Consider the following 17,361-nt stretch of genomic DNA (forward strand, 5'->3'; position numbering starts at 1 on the left):
TTAACCATTTTTAGGAGTTCTAGAAAAGACACATAAAGGCAGGACTCAGGACGAAATTTTATCTACAAAGTTATCTATGTATCTGATAGAATTCACTGGTAGAGATGTTTACATTTTGGCTTTTTTTGGAGGTGGGGGATGGTAATTGTGCATTTGCAACTATGCTTTTCCTTTTTTTTTTTTTTAATTTTAAGATTCTATTTATTTGAGAGAGAGAGATTGAAAGAACGAATGGGAGGAGGGGCAGAGGGCGGAGCAGACTCCCTGTGGAGCAGGGAACCTGACATGGGACTCCATCCCAGGGTCCTGGGATCATGACCTGAGCTGAAGGCAGACACTGGACCAACTGAGCCACCCATGCACTCAGAACACACAATTATTAACTCCTTTCCCTCCTTCAGTTTTCTTAATTTGTGCAGGAGACTGCATTGTGCATTATATGCTGCAGCACTTTATAATGTCAGAAGGATGTCTTGTTCAAGATACACAAAAAGGAACACCCTATGATTGAAGATTCCATCAGTATTCAGGTGTAAGAAGGCAAGTCTGTTGTCAGGCACAGATTAAAGGAGTTAAAGGCAGAGCTGGTTCTTTCCCTATGGCTCTTTATATTTCTTCTGTGGACTATTTTACCAATTAACAATTTTCTTTTACTTGAAGATAGCTTATATGCTTGTTGGGTAAATAACCTCAGTAGTTAAAAGCACAGAAGCTTCAGAGTGATAATGACACTAAACTTATTTCCCATTCTCCTTGCGTTGTGATAGTCCTAGTGATTGTAATATAGGTAGTTATACAGTGACCCTGTAGAGCGTATGCAGTGTGTTAGGCAAAAACTAAGTGCTTTACATGTATTAACTCACTTAATCCCCATAACAACCCCATGAGATAGATACTGTTATCCTCGTTTTACTGATGAGGGATTGAGGCAGAGGAAGGTTAGTAACTGACTACTCCACAAGTACAAATAACTGGTAAGCGGCAGAGCTAGGAATTGATCTGAGGCAGCCTGGCGCCAGCGTCCTTCCTCCTAACCATTATACTGTACTGTGCTTAATCGACACTCATGTAAGTAAAGGGAAATGTGAGATAAAAAATGCTTTTAACATCTTTGTGGGCTCTATGGAACTTATTATTTGTTCATTCAATGCTCCCTGTAGAATCAGTGATTACAGAGGGAACATTTAATCTCAAAGCATTCATCCCTATTTTCAAAGTAGTATTTTCAGATCTGTTCTCCATCTGAGACCTTGCATTTAGAAAAAGTACATTTGAACTTTTTAGTTGAATTGGCAGATCAAGAGCTTACAGACAGGATATTGCCTTTGAGTATTTAGACTGTATGTGCTGACCCCCTGAAGCAGTAATTTGGTTAGATCACAATGTTTCCATTAGAGTACAGCAGTATTAGGGGGTCTGACTTCAAAGTGTGTATGTGTGTGTTTTATATGTATCTTTGTAAATAGGCCACTTCTCTACAAATGGAGCCAAGATTTTAAAACTCTTTCAGAGCCATTTAAATCCAAGAAATATCTAAGCATTTGAAGTAGAACTATGAACAATGCAAAATGTTACCTTTCTGGAGACTTATGATAATTAAAATAAATAAAACAACCTGCCCATTTTTAAATACTTAAAGAACCTCCAGTTAATCTTGCAGAATGAGTTCTCACTTGAGCATTGATTTACATACACTTTTTATCTTGAAGTCTAAGCTAATAGCCACTATTTAATAAGAAAACCAGTGTTCCATTTTCTTCTGATTCCTTTGTCTTAGGTTTTTGTCTATCTGCTGTGCTCTGAACATGTACGCTTAGAACACATCTATGCTGGTGCTTTGGGTCAGTCACGTGTTTGGCTGGAGGGCAAGGGTGCCTTTTATGGAGGCAGGTGACTTTCTCATGCTAATTTTCTTTCCCCTAGGTTTATGAAGGCCTAGACATCATCACCAACAAGGTTTCTGCCCAAGAGCAGAGAATGTGCCAGCACCACATGCTCAGCTTTGTGGATCCTCTGGTGACAAATTACACAGTTGTGGACTTCAGGAGCAAGGCAACTGCTCTGATATCCTTAGGAAAGACAGCAGCTAGGCTTGGTGGGTGCAAGCCAGTCCAAGCCAAGAAGGAAGTTTTCTTTTCAGTGACAATTTCTTCTAAGCAGGGGTACTCAGACTTAACAACCAAGAGGTAGCACCCCCATCAGAACTATATGGATCAAGAGATACAATACTCTTGCGTCTGAGTCTTGTCAGACTGCATCATCAGCCATCCCTTGGGTGTTTATTAGAAATGCCGAATTTGGGCCTCCCTCCAGGACTGCTGAATCAGAATCTACATTTCACAAGAGTTCCAGGTGATTCATTGCATATTAAAATTTGAGAAGCTGTTTTAGTGGAGAGAACACTGATTTAGGAATTAGAAAATCTGTGTTCTAGTCCCAGAATTGCCTCTGTTGACCAAGTGAATTTTATTGGGTAGAGCGTTTACCTGACTCAGCTTCAGTTTCCCACCCTTTGTATGGGGATACAAAATCAATTTATAAATATAATGGAGTTATAGTTAGAATTTAATAGGAATTGTTGGGTGAGGGAGGACTGCAAAACAATAGAAAATTTTTCTTCTGTGATCAGTGATCTTTAATTGATTGATTGATTAAGTAGGCTCTACGCCCAGTATGGAGCCCAACCATGGAGGTTAAACTCACAACCCTGAGGTCAAGACCTGAGCTGAGATCAAGTCGGACACTTAACCGACTAAGCCACCCAGGTGCCTCTTGGTTATTTTTTTAAATTTTAATTCCAGTATAGTTAGCATATAGTGTTATATTAGTTTCAACACCAATACATTTTGAAAAAAAGAATAATATAAGGGGGATTGTCCTTACATTTTAATTGTCCAGACTTCCAGATGGGGTGCCTGGCTGGCTCACTTGGTAGAGAATGCCAGTCTTGATCTCTGGGTTGTGGGTTCAAGCCCCACATTGGGTATAGAGATTGCTTTAGAAAAAAAATATTTGGACTGCCAGATATTGAAACATAAGGAAAATTCATAATAATTATAATGGTATGGAAATTACACTAGACAAATTTATGACACAGAATAGAAAACTCAGATACAAATTAAAATGGATGTATATATTTACCTTATGATCAAGGTGGCATTTAAAACAATAGAGAAGTAATGCAGTAGTTAGTATTCCTGGGACAGCTAATGTTTTTGGAGAAAAATAAAATCACGACCTCATTATATGTAAGTTGCAGATGGATTTCAGAATTAAATATATGTATTTTTGAAACTTTAAAACAAATAGGATAATATATAATTGAATAGTTATGTGATTTTAGAGTAGGGAAGGACTTTGTAGATACCTAGTTTCTAAAAAAGTTATTTTAATGGGTTTTTTTAACTCAATTTTTTCCTTTATTTTACTGTGTTAAATATTCACAAAATTTACCACTTAACCATTTTTTAAGTGTACAGTTCAGTTGTATTGAATACATTCACAGTGTGGTGCAACCGTCATCACCATCCATCCCCATAACCTTCTGTTTTGTTTTGTTTTTTTTAACGATTTATTTATTTGAGAGAGGGAGAGAGAGCACGAGTAGGAGGGGCAGAGGGAGAGGGAGAAAGAATCCCAGGCAGACTCCCTGCCCTATAAGGGGCTTGATCCCAGGACCATGAGATCATGACCTAAGCTGAAACCAAGGGTCGGATGCTCAACTGACTGTACACCCAGGCACCTCCCACCTTTTTAAAGGAAAATAGCTAACTTTGAGTATGTACAAATTAACAATTTGTGTCGGCAAGAATGTGTACCAACCAGAACTAAGTATCCACCATGGAGTAACCTTGCCACAAGTGTAACTGGAGATAGGTGGTAGATCTCATTCATGGCAGCATTGCTCTTAATGGCAAAAACATAAACACCTAAATTCTTACAGAAGAATGTATAAAATTTGCTTTGTTCATATAAGTACTTTTTCAGCAGTGAAAATGGATAAATTGTAGCTATACATGGCAATTGATGTGGAAGAATCTCAGAAACAATGTAAAATGTGAGAAATTCTAGACATTCATGCCATACACATTCATACCATTTATTATAAAAGTTAAAAAGCAAGCAAAACTAATCAATATATCTTTTAGGTCGTTACATATACATAAGGACTAACGTAAAGAAAAGCAAGGGAATGATAACAAGAAAAAACAAACAATTCAGGATAGCAAATCTCAGGTTTCCTGACAGAAAGGGGAAGTAGGGGGTTGGGGTGGGAATGAATACACAGGAAACTTCAAAGGAATTGATAATACTCCTTTTCTTACATTGGGTTCATGAGTATATGTTTGTTATTAGGCTTCATAATTTATGTATGTTCTTTTGTATGTATTGAATATTTTATAATTTTTAAAAAATTAGCCTACTATAAATAAAATTAAAAAAACTACGAACCAGAGGAAAAAATATTTGTAACATACGAAAGGCAAATGGTTAATATCCTTAATATATAAAGAAGGCATATGAATCAATATGAAAAATACTTAAAGGGCCTGAGTAGTAATTCACAAAGGAAGAAATATAAATGATGGTAAACATGAAAAAGGGTTTACCCTTGCTGTTAAGGCCATGCAAATCAAAATAATGAGATCATATTTTTTTGCCTATCAAATAGGCAGAGATTAAAATGCAGATAATTCTTGCCCTACCTGCTTTACGAGACAGTTGTATCAGATGAGATAATGTATATGAAAGCCCTTGGCAAATTAAAACATATCACCAAATTATGTTGTTGCTTTAAGACAGTTCGGTTGTTAGAAAGAGCTGATAGAAAATGGAGTTTTCAGAGGGCAGTAGGGATGACTTAATCACATCACCTACAGGATTGGAGATTTCTGAGTTTAGGTAAGAACCTAAAATCAGAATGTCAGAACTGAAAGAACCTTAAGAAGTAGCCAGTTAACCTTCTTGATTTGACAAGCTAAATAAGGTATTAGATACGGAGGCCCAGAGAGAAGGGTTTTGCCCAGGATCACAGTTGTTTCATGGCTTGGGCAAACAAGTTAAATCTTTTCCCAACAAATATCTCCTATCCCATCTCCTTCCCTCTTTTCCACTCTCTCTCTTTTTGGCATTTCACCATTTTCCCCTTCCCTTTTTACTTTCCTTGCTCCCTTTCCCTTTTGTCAATCATAGTATATATTTGAATTTCTATTACAATTACTGTAATTGTATGCTCCCTATACTTAATAGGGCGAGTATAGTATTTCTCTTTTTAAAAAGCAAATAGAGAGGGCTGCTAAGTGTCAGCCTTTGGCTTGGGTCACAGTCCTGCAATCCCGGGATGGAGCCCTGCATTGAGCTCTCTGCTCAGCAAGGAGTCTGCTTCTCCCTCTGCCCCTCACCCTGCTCATGCTGTCTCTCACTCTCTCTTTCAAATAAATAAATAAAATCTTAAAAAAAAATACAGAAACAATGTTTCTTCTTTAAGATCCTTGATTGGTAACAGCTTTCTTCCCACCCCACCCCAACCTCTTGGGGTTAGTGGGCTTCTGGTAGAAAAGAGGTCATCTATCTCTGTGCCCACAGACAGGCTGGCAAGGGGAAGAAATGTGTAAATGAGTCTTTGTCTAGGTTGAAAGTCTCTTTTTATCAATTATCCTCAGAAGCAAAGCCCTTCATAAAGCAGATAATTATCTGTTCAACAGGGATTCTAAAGAGAAGAATTCAAAGTAGCAGGCATATAAAAACAATAGTGGCTCAAGTAAATTCAGTGCTTACTCAATTGAAAGCCAATATTTCAGGCATCATGGTAGGGGATTTATATGCCTTGTCACATTTAATGCCCCTTAGAATTCGGGAGAATTTTACAGGTGAGAAAACTGAAGCTCAGGCTGAATAACTTGTCAGAGTTGGAGCTGGTAATTGAAATCTATTTGTCTTTGGAACTGCTGCTTCTCGGTTTATCTGGCGGAGTCTCAAGTGGGGCTGAAATTGCGGTACTACCACATGATGGTGGGGACTGACTGAGTCTAAGAACCATGGTGTAGAGAAACCAGCTTGTATTTTATTTTAGAAGGCAGTCACACAATGGACGTCACCTTGGAGGCTTCCTGAGCAGCTGACACTTGGTTCTCTGAGAGCCCTTGGGCTTGTGCTTGTTAAACTGATTTGGAATACCAGGCAAGTTTTGAATTTTAGCAGCAAGGCCTAGAAATTTCTAGAACTGGGAGGAACTACCATCATGCATCTGTATCTGGTTTATGCAAGTCCCTCCAGAACTAAGAGGAAATGCTTCTGAGAACTCATGGGAAACAGTGAAGACTGATATCAGTTCATCTTGGTTTCCACCCTTTCTCCTCTGGTCTCTAGACAAGTAAATGAGTGTGGTTTCTTGCTAATACCTCCTTCCCAAGTGAGTCAGGATGCTTTTCTTGCTATTAAATATTGTGATGTCTTTCTTAACGTTCACATTGAAGATATATTTGCCCGAGACAAAATTCCTATTGTCGTGGGAGGAACCAATTATTACATTGAGTCTCTGCTCTGGAAAGTTCTTGTCAATACTAAGGTATGTTTAGTTCACTTATAAGTCACTGAGGAAATGGGTTCCTTTTTCTCGCTAGCTAATTTTAGTGGGAGGAAGGTTGACTCTTGTCTATTTCTTAAACTCATCAACTGTAATTTTCTTACTTAATATTCTCAAGCAAATGCCACCTCCATATGTGAAGTGTGCTCCTCCAGGGTGGCCTGAGGGCAGGGGACGTGTGTGGGAAAAATGCTCCTCTCTGAATTAATTAGCATCTCCATGTAAGTTAACAGTACATCAGTCTGACTCAGCATTTCTTGGCTGTAACAGTCTGTACATCAGTGAGATGTCCAACACTAACCTTTCTTATGGAGATGCTATTGCAATAGGGTGATACTTCGCACACTGTAATGTGTGGGCAATCCTGGTCCCCCCGGGTCGCTTGCTGAGAAGACTGGACTCCTGGATATGTTAATACAGATGTGTTAGCCCTGGTTCCTGTTTGTACTTCTGACAAGGAAGCAGGTACCTGAGTACTTCCCTGGGCAGTAAGTCCTCCTTTGTGTGCTGTGGGCTCACAACACTACCACAGTGTATTGGAATTTTCTGTGGTCTGTCTCTCACTATATGGCAAGACCTTCTGATTTCTCTCCGTTCTGTATTCCTGACTCCTAGCAAAGTGCCTGGCATATACACTGTCACAATGCTTGTTGAACTGTGGAATTAAATTTATTCTAAACCTTCTTTTAATAGCCTCAGGAGATGGGCACTGAGAGAGTGATTGACCGGAAAGTAGAGCTTGAAAAGGAGGATCGCCATGCACTCCACAAACGCCTGAGCCAAGTGGACCCAGAAATGGCTTCCAGGCTGCACCCACATGACAAACGCAAAGTGGCCAGGTAAAAAAGCCTCTGGAGTTGGGCAGTCAATTCTTCAGTGTGCCTGGGTAATGAGAGGGGTTTGGTAATAGCAGTTGGTGGAGATTGGTGTGTTCCCAGCTCACAGGTCGCGAGGCCCTGACGTACTGCCTCAGTCCAGCTCCCTCAATAAATAATTGCACCCAACTTTGTTGTTAATTTAGAATGTATAATACAATAGAGTTTCCCCTAGGGCCTAGGTAATTGTGCTTCATTTTCTATTTGATCTTTGCTTGTATAACAGTTTTCATATAAATGTTTTCTGGCATGCAGTTGGTTTACATTGTGATTTGAGTTTCATAATTGATGGCGCAATGCTGAGTTCTGCCCCAGCAGCTTTCCCAGTGAGAGGTAGATTTTATAAACTGTCTCATAGACCAGCTCGCCTTTGCTTATGGAGGCTTTCTTGAAGGGAAGAGAGAGGTGGTGAATGAACTCATAAGGTCACGTTTTCTTAGGTTGTTTTGAAATTGCAGCCTCGTGTGTTAGGTTTAATTTTCTGTAGTGTTGGGAGTGATACTGTATCTGGCAGGTTAGAAGATCTAATGAAAGATGGTTGATTACACAGATTAAATATTATAGCACCATCTGGTATTGGTAGGGATTATGAAGTATTCCACTCAAATGAAATGTTCTAGATCAGTGTTTCTTAATCCTTTTTCATTATCTCCCACCATCCCACACACACCCAGAGCCTTTTTAGAATTTTTTTTTTCTTAATTGTGCCTCCCTCCCTCCCTGTCCTCCATGAAGTTTAGTGCTAAAGGATAATATTTCTTTGGGTATGGTTGCCCCTTGGAGTGTCACACACCATTGTAATGTCTAAGTTTTTCTGCCCCCCTTGAGAGCAGTGTCACCTTGGGTGATAATGCACATTCTAGATAAATGAAATTTATACTTTCAGTATCCAAACATTTTATTTTAAAACATTTTATTTTTTATTATTTTTTTTTTAAAGATTTTATTTATTTATTTGACAGAGATAGACAGCCAGTGAGAGAGGGAACACAGCAGGGGAGTGGGAGAGGAAGAAGCAGGCTCATAGCGGAGGAGCCCGACGTGGGACTCGATCCCGGCACGCCGGGATCACGCCCTGAGCCGAAGGCAGACGCTTTAACGACTGCGCTACCCAGGCGCCCCTATTTTAAAACATTTTAATAGAGATCTTTCAAAAATTTTTGGAAAACAGGAACATTAAGATGAACATTCATTTTTATGTTGTTTTATGACAATTCTAGAGCTTGGTCTTTATTATCCTCTCTATTTATTAATGAGTTCTTTCTTTCCACCTCTCCTCATTTTGCTACATCTAAACTAGTGATAAATTAAGAATTGTGTCTTAGTAAGAGTCAGTTGCTTCTAAGCAAGAGCTCTAGAGTCTCATCTTTAGAGAGGACTGGAGGACTTTGTTCATCTTTTATTTTTTTTTAAGGTTTTTATTTATTCATTTGAGAGAGAAAGAGAGAGCACAAGCAAGGGGTGGGGGTGGAGGGGCTGAGGGAGAAGTAGACTCCCCACGGAACAGGGAGCCCGATGCAGGGCTTGATCCCAGGACCCCGGGATCATGACCTGAGCTGAAAGCAGACACTTAACCAGCTGAGCCACCCAGGCGTTCCTCATCTTTCTTTTAGTTTGTGACTGTATCCTAACCTCCAGATGATTGGGATTACCTATTACACGATTTTCCCTCACAGGTCCTCTTTGAGTGACCAATGGTATGGAAAGACAGGGGGTCTCTACTCTTGTGTTAGGGTGTAGAATTGGGTCAGGGAGAGAAAGATCACTTTCAAGCTGCTAAGTTGCAGTCACCCAGAGTGGGGGAGTGTAGATTTGAGAGTTACATTACCTAGAGCTGCATAACTAATAGAGGCGGACAGAGCAGAGAGTGGCCGAAGAGTAAGTATGTGAGTTCTTTCTTTAGTGGTCTTTGTGCTAGTAGAGTACCAAATCAGCCAGAAGTGTTCTTCGTTAATTCTAGACGTATGTAAAAAAAAAGTTGATGAGCTGGGTGTACGACATACTTTTGTACTGTGGGAAAGGCGTTCCGGCGAGACTGGACTTGCTGGCTTGTACCAGTCTCCCAGACAGCTCTTTTACTGCTCACCTGAAGGTGAGTGAGCCCCATGCTGTTTCTGTGGAAGAAGCCTGCTGTTTCTGAACCTGAGTTCAGAAAAACTAATGTATGTGTAGAAGAATAGTATTATTCTTACTTTACCTAAATTTTTCTTTGGGACTGTTGTCTGAGTAGCTGTAGGATTGGAGTAACCCCAGACCTTCATGGCTTCGGGAGCTTATGCAGTGAAATTGAGAAAGAGGTGTTCTATAATAGCCTCTCTCCTTGTTTCATTTGAGAATCAATCTTTTCTAATGGTTTTTATGGGTGTCCCCCCCGCCCCGGCCCCTTTAAATGACTTAGGAGCTTGCAAGTGTTTGAAGAAACGGGAATCACTCATAGTGAATTTCTTCATCGTCAACATGCAGAGGAAGGTGGTGGTCCCCTTGGAGGCCCTCTGAAGTTCCCTAACCTTTGCATCCTCTGGCTTCATGCTGACCAGACAGGTAAAAGCCCTTTGATGCCTTAGAGTCCAACTGAGATAGAGCTCATATATGTATGTGTAAATATATAAATAAAATGCCCAGAACCACAAATGGCTCATAATAAGCACTTAACAAGTGTTAGTTGTTAATTTTATAATCACCATTATTCATTCACTTAGTAAGGCATAGTGCCCCTCCGCTAGGTATCTGTCTGGAAAGGGAAGAAGGGTGGCCCTGGCACTAGGATAAGATACCAAGGGTGGGATAAGAGGAGATGGGTGGGATGGGTAAGAGACTGCTATCCAGGGAAGGTCTGAAGAGAAAGAGAAGGAAGGCTCTGTGGAAGGAGGTCTGCCTCCCTGGACTGGCTGGGTGGAGGCTGCATCACTGATTATTCTAGAAGTAGCAGGCCTAAGAAATGGGTATGATAGTTAGTTAGCTAGCCTGATTATGTTTTTGTGGGTTTTTTTGTAAAGTATGATAATGCCCTGTGATAGTACTAACTTCTTCAACCAGCTAACGTTCAGTAAGGATTCAGTGAAGTGCCAAGTATGCTGCATAGTTACTTGGATTTCAGAGATGAATGTGAGACCATGCCTGGTTTTTAGGAGCTCCCAGTCTAGTGGGACAGCAAACAAAGATAGATACTACATTGTGATAAATGCTGGGCTAGAAAGTGCTGTGAGGCCATAGAGAAGGAATACTCATTTTTTAAGGGTAACCTATGAGCTAGGTGTGTATGTGAAAGGCAGTATTGTGTAGCGATTAGGAACATGGTCTCTGAGCCAAACTGTCTGAATTCAGATTCCTGGTCCACCGTCTTCTAGCTATGCGTGTTTCAAGGCAAGTTAGTTAACCTTCCTGTGCCACAATTTTCTCTTCTGTAAAGTGGAATTAATGATAATAATAGTAATAATACATACATGTATTGAGGATTAGATGAATTACAACATACAGAGTGCTTGGAATGTGCATAACGTGGTGAGTCCTTAATAAATACAAACTGTTTAGGAAGATAGGATAAAAGGTTACCGTTACTGCAGGCTGAGAAGTAGCAATGGCAGATATTGTAGAGCATGGTTGAAATGGTGAAAATTTGCTGTTAAATTAATCTCAGGTGCAAGTTTATAGAAAAAGGTAATTTTTTAAATGAAATTTTTGTAAATAAAAACATGTATTGCAGTTTGGCATAAATAATGGAATCTGATTCATAATAAAGCTGACCACCACCTTTGGTCATAATAAAATTTGACCACCGCATCTGAGTGGTTATGACCACTGACTTTGCTCCTTTGTCTGGCTCAGTAGTTCAAGATGTACCTAGGATGGCTTTGGATTAAAGTTCCTTGTTCCTGTCCAGGAACACTAAGAGTAACAAATATAATGGAAAAAAGTAAGAAGGGTAACCCAGGGTCTCTCAGCTGCCTCTAAAGTAAACAGTGAATATACATTCCATAATAAAATATTTGTCCTTTCTAATAGCTGTAATCGCATGCTTTCTCTGTATATAATAAGACATGTGCTTCATTTTGGCTGTTTTTACTGAAGTGCAGTTTTAAGTATGACCAATATAAAATGAATTATTCTGTGATCTTTGGCCTTTGAACCCTTTCTCCTGTTTGAACAAATGTTCTTCTTGTGGCAGCCGGTCCGTTCATCATGTAAGTATCAGTGGGCACCTGCAACAGGCTTGCTGGTTGACGGGCTGCTGTGATTGCAGTTCTAGATGAGCGCTTGGATAAGAGGGTGGATGACATGCTTGCTGCTGGGCTCTTGGATGAACTAAGAGATTTTCACAGGCGCTATAATCAGAAGAAGGTTGCAGAAAATAGGTGAGGATTTGGCCATTTCTTTGACCTACTCTCCCTCCCTTGCTTATAGTCAAAAGACCATAAATGTAATTCTGGCTTGCGATCTACTTGTTTATTAGCCTTTGTCCTTGGCTTTGGCAAGGCTTGTTGGAAGGAGGTCTGGTGTTCTTGCTACAGTTGCACTTTTCTAATCTGGCAGACATTCCCAGGAGTTAATTTTCAGGGGAACTAACCAGGGAGCTGGTGGGGGGTGGTGGAGGAAGGAGTTTAGAGAGGCAGTAACTGCTCAGGATCTCAGTTTCTCATCTGTGGGATCAAATGGCTCAGCTAGATCCTCTCTAAGCCCCCTGCTAGCTCTCAGATGCACTGGCTCATCTGCTGATGCTCTCCTGTTCCCAGCCAGGACTATCAGCATGGTATCTTCCAATCCATTGGCTTCAAGGAATTTCACGAGTACCTGGTCACTGAGGGAAAATGCACACCAGAGACTAGTAACCAGCTCCTAAAGAAAGGTGTGAATTCCTGCATGTAACCTAGCCTTGGACATCCTTGGGTGGCAGAGTACCCCGCTGGTATGGTTTGAGAAAGAGCTGAGGCCAGAAGAGTCCCAAATGGCCTTCAACTCAGAATTGAGATTTTTGTCTAACAAGTGTACTCCCGTGTGCTGCTGTGGTTGATTTTCTCTTCTGCTGGGCTGGGAGGGCTTGCCTTTCGGCTGGGTCAGAACTTAGAGGTTCTTAGATCTACCTTGTCTTTCAGGTATTGAGTCTCTGAAACAAGTGACTAAGAGATATGCCCGGAAGCAAAACCGATGGGTTAAAAACCGTTTTTTGAGCAGTAAGTCTCGTGTTTTTCCTTATCCCCTGGTCTGTTTCCAGTAGAATATAGATGTCCTTAGCTCACCCAGAAAAGGAACTTTAGTGTCTGGACCTGTCCTAAGCTTTGGGGACCTGATCTGGGAGAGGGTCTACTATATAAATGACTATGCAGGAATGCTTCTTTGTAATGTCTCAGAAAACAAAGGAAATCTTTCCAGTGAGGAGTTGAACACAAGAGTGTCGGCTGTAGGAGCATAATAGCAACATCTCCGCACAGTCGGCGCTCCAGGTTGACTTGAGCTTCAGAGTTTGTACCTCAAGTGCAGTCAGATTTCTGTAGGGAGGCTTTCCTAATTAAAATGGTTCTCTGGTGTCTGGCTGGCTTGGTTGGAAGAGCATGTATCTCTTGATCTTGGGGGTTGTGAGTTTGGGCCCCGAGTTGGGTGTAGAGATTAGTAAAAAAAAATAAAGAGAGAAAATGGTTCTTAGGCCAGATGAGCAGTGTAAAGAGTCAAACCTTCACCAGCTCTCCCAGCATTGCCTTCACATTCAGGTTCTCGGTGCTTCCGAGTGCTGCAGCTTTGCCTTTAATTGAACAGCACTTTTAAGGAACAGGGAAGGATATTCTCCTTCATTTGACCTTGTTCTGTGTCTATGACACTAAATTTGGTGCTCTACATATATTACTGACCCTGCGAGGTAGATGTTACTCTTTTATTTTTGCAGATAAGGTAATGGAGCCTTCAAGAAGTTAAATATCTTGCCCAAAATCTGCCAGCTGAATAAGCAGTATTGAATGCAGGTCTGACCCCCCTCCCCCCCCCACACACATACACTGTACTTTAGAGCACTCTTCTTGTTTCCGGTAGCTATAACTTTAGCTAGACAGCATTGGAATTGGGCCTCAGGTAAGAAATTGTGTGGTTATGAGCTAAAAAGAGAATAACTTAAAGGAGATTGAGCGACACACCCAACTTTATCTTATAGGCACTTTTTAAATACACTTCTGAATCATCCCCTGCTTGCCTTTTGCCGTTAGACTTCTGCTTTCAGTTATAGATAAGGACAGCTGAGGCCTCCACGCTGCTCTTCAGGGTCTCTGAACAGAAATACCTCCGTCCACGTTGTTGACCACCGATTGCTGAAGTTCTCTCCTCCACACCCGCTCTCTGCCAGGCCTCTCTGGGGTAGTTCTGGCACCAAGGGGCTCTTTATACTTCCTTCTACTTACCCTCCTTCCTCTGCATGTCCTGTCGGGAGAATTCTTCGCTTCAGCTAAAATCGAAATTGAATTGCATCAACTGAAATTCACTACTACAGATTTCTAATGCAGCTTCTCTTCTCTCCAGGACTGACAGTTAGTCTGTAACAAAAGATGTTTTTTGTAATGATTTGAAACTTCCTCCTGTGGTAAAGCCACAGTAACTCCCCCATCTCTGAGTCGGGAGGGATTGACGGCACCGCGCATCATCTGCATTCCTCATTCGTGTGTACGCCGGCTCGGTCCTGGTGCTAGAGTGAAAGGCACAGCTGCCTTGTAAACCAGGAGCTGTGTGTGATTGGCCCGGGCTAGTCTGCTGGGACATGGTTCTGGCAAGAAGCCAGAGGGACTTCCCCGCCCCAACTTGGCCTTGGACCCAAGCCAGAAATAGCAGCTGGGAGCCGAGAACTTGTTGAAAGGTGCTTAGACAGGGCACAGAAGCTCAACAAAGGACTCAGAGGGGAAAGGAAAATATAGAGTGGCCTGGAAACAGGTGCAGAGCTTAGCCAAGGCCAGGTGTGCTGTGGATGCTGCCTGCACCCTCCCAGTCTCACCTTTCCGTGTGGTGGCAGGTGCAGCCCAGTCCATTTTATGAAGAATCTTACTTGTGGTTGGCACAATCAAAAGGCCAGCACCTGCCAGCCGTTGGCATCCTAAGGACTTTGATGTTTTTGTCCATGGGGAGATGCTCTTTGCCTTTAGGCAACTGACTTGACCTAGCTGTGGAAGGCAATTTAGTGTGTCCATAGACAGGGGAAGCTACCAGCAGAGACTTAACAGGATTGGCTCCAGTGGACAGAATGCCTGGAGCTGTACTCTAGGCTATCCCCAGTCGCCTTTCCATTCAGAAGTATTTACCAAAGGATGTTTCTTGAATACTCCTCTAGATCACTTTCCTAAAAGAAGGGGCTTAACTAGTTCAGTTTCCAGGCTTCTTTCTAGTTCTCAGATATAGTGGCTCACTGATTGATATTCTTCTGTTCCCAGTCCCTGATTATCTGTATGGTATCAGCAAGTTTCATGAATGCCTTACTGCTGAAGGGGCATATACAAACCTGAGACTAGTGTCTGCTCCTAAAGAAAGCTGTGAACTCTCTTGGCACAAGAGCAACGTCACTGCAACATGAGAGGCAACTTAGAACAGGCATTTACTTCAAGCTGTTAGTTTATTTACTCCTATGTATGCCATCTTCATATTGTGGCCCATGTAGTAGTCACTAGAGCCGTTACTCTGTTCTGTTTTTCTGACTGATCTGGAAGATGCTGTCTCTAGAAGTCTCTGGATTATACAGCTAGACTTGTTGGCTACAGATCAGTGAACCTTCTAGGTCATTCTTGGATTGCATGTAGTTGTTTGGTTCATGTTTCTGGTTAGAATGAATGGCATGATCAGAATGTTTATTCCTTTGACCCCATATATTTCCTTGGAGGCTTTTGGAGTCCTGGGAGCAGAATTGATTGGGTCTTGGAGGCTGACTTCTCACACTTCTCTTTGTCATCATTAGGACCTGGTCCCAGTGTCCCCCCAGTATACGGCTTAGACGTATCTGATGTCTCGAAGTGGGAAGAGTCTGTTCTTGAACCTGCTCTTGAGATCGTGCAAAGTTTCGTCCAGGTGATTATTAATCACAGTACTGCATATTGTTTGGCTTTCAGAGAGCTTTCCTTAGCTGGCACCTTTGTTGGTGGGGAACCAAGTTTTTTTTTTTCCGTGGAATAGAGCAGGAGAGCTGGCTGCTTTTAGATCCCTGGAGGCTGTGTTTCTACTTTCACATTTAGAAAGGTTGTTGCTAAAATCTGTCCGTAGTCCACCTGTTCTCTGGGATAAGAAAAAGGAACCTTGGGAAAATCCCACTCCCCTTAATATCAGAGAATGAGACCCAAATCTCTTTGAGTCGATTGCTTCTCTCCCACCCCCCCACCCCCCGTTTTTTCAGGGCCACAAGCCTGCAGCTGCTCCAGTAAAGATGCCGTGCAGTGAAACGGAGAACAAGAGAAGTTATCACATGTGTGACCTCTGTGATCGAATCATCATTGGGGACCGTGAATGGGCAGGTAGAGTCTGGGGAAGGGCACAGAGAAATCTGTAAGGGTGGCTCACAGTGACTTTGTGATATTTAAGGTTTTTAGTAGGCTGAATGCTGGAGTCTGCTTATTTGTAAAGGGATGGCCAGATTCCTCTAAGAGCCCCTAAGTACTCAAATTTCATGGAGACTTTCCCATTTTGGAGAGTTATCTTTGTATTCTGAATTTCAAAGGAAGATCATATGTGCTCCAACTTCAGCTAGAGTAGATATTTCATACCGAGAGGTCTGCAGTTAACTTTCCCGAGCTCCTTTGACTTTTCCTGATCCTACCTTCTAGGAGTTTCTTGGTCTTTCATGTTTAGAACTCAGTGCAGGTGAGGTGGGAAACCAGTCAACTCACCCAGGAGACCAAAGAAGCAGAAACAGCTGGGAGGGTAGGAGGAAGTGCAATTACTCCTCCCGAGTACATTCTTTGAAAATGGGGTCTCTTTGGTGATTTATAAGGTAATATATTGAAATGGTGGTGATTCCTAAAACTGTGATGAAAAGTGTTAAGCTGTGAAAGCAGGGGCATCAGTAGGTTAAGTGTCCGACTCTTGGTTTCAGCTCAGGACATGATCTCAGTGTTGTGGGAAGGAGCCCCTCACCGAGCCCCGCACTTAGTGGGGAGTCTGGGAATTCTCTCCTCTGTCACCACTACCCGCCACCCCCGCGCATGTGCACATACTCTTTCAAATAAATAAATCTTAAAAAAAAAAAAAAAAAAAGCAGCTGTGAAAGCAAGACTGTCAGACTCATATAAAGAAGTTGGCCAAAGGGCGATGTTTTCTTTAAAGGTACTCCTGACCAACAGCATGAGCCCTGACCTAAGGCTCTCTTCCCCTGTTTCAGAGCCCGGATCTGCCTGTGCCACAGAGCCACACTGAGCTCCCCTGTCAGATTCTTGTATCCCTCTAGTCAAAGCCCATAAAGGGCCAGGGCCTCCCAAGTCTTGAGTTTACACTGGGTTTGGAAACTTGTTTAAGGCTCACTCCTTTTGAGCACAGCAGGGCTTGTAGGGACCCAGTGGCTGGAATCCTGTTCAGAGTACTGCCTTGCATGGGATTCTCCTAGAAATAGAGTTTTCTCCCCATACCAACCAATAGAAGGATTAGTTCTGTTAACTGGTAACACTGGCAAAATGAACTTCATTGTCAGAGACTGGGGATGGCTGTGATTTGCCCAAGCAGCAGAAGAAGCCTCGATTGTCGTTGGTTTATAATGATGAAAGGGGAAGAGAAAGAGAGTGTCTGATTGTTTTTTTCTAAAGGAAACTTAGTGGTTCGATTTGTCGAATGTCCTTCAGGGTTAGCCTTAAAGAAACAACATTTGTGAGCCTTTGTGAGCTTAGCTTGTGTGAGCCCTTCTATAGTGCCATCTGTCAAGTCCTTGCTCCCATCTCCTGCTGCCATGGAGAGCCAGGC

The 17,361-nt window shown here is 41.9% G+C and overlaps 1 protein-coding gene across 6 annotated transcripts in view; it reads left to right on the plus strand.

Moving 5' to 3' along the window:
• TRIT1 (tRNA isopentenyltransferase 1) overlaps positions 1-17,361 on the plus strand; it is a 63,547-nt gene that overhangs the window by 23,722 nt on the left and 22,464 nt on the right. For 5 of the 6 annotated variants that reach the window (XR_015722746.1, XR_015722743.1, XR_015722744.1 and 2 more), the window contains exons 2-10: positions 1,924-2,064; positions 6,470-6,568; positions 7,280-7,425; positions 9,860-10,002; positions 11,702-11,813; positions 12,192-12,304; positions 12,552-12,629; positions 15,377-15,486; positions 15,809-15,926. Coding sequence is in view for 2 of the 6 variants with exons in the window: in XM_045771880.2 (XP_045627836.1) it covers positions 1,924-2,064; positions 6,470-6,568; positions 7,280-7,425; positions 9,860-10,002; positions 11,702-11,813; positions 12,192-12,304; positions 12,552-12,629; positions 15,377-15,486; positions 15,809-15,926 (1,060 nt within the window). In the remaining 4 variants the exon portion in view is untranslated. The remainder of the gene's footprint in view (positions 1-1,923; positions 2,065-6,469; positions 6,569-7,279; positions 7,426-9,859; positions 10,003-11,701; positions 11,814-12,191; positions 12,305-12,551; positions 12,630-15,376; positions 15,487-15,808; positions 15,927-17,361) is intronic. The other variant, XR_015722745.1, reaches the window with a different exon arrangement.

This window comes from Ursus americanus, chromosome 33, assembly GCF_024610735.1.
Source record: "Ursus americanus isolate L20-20 chromosome 33, mUrsAme1.1.p, whole genome shotgun sequence".
Classification (NCBI taxonomy): domain Eukaryota; kingdom Metazoa; phylum Chordata; class Mammalia; order Carnivora; family Ursidae; genus Ursus; species Ursus americanus.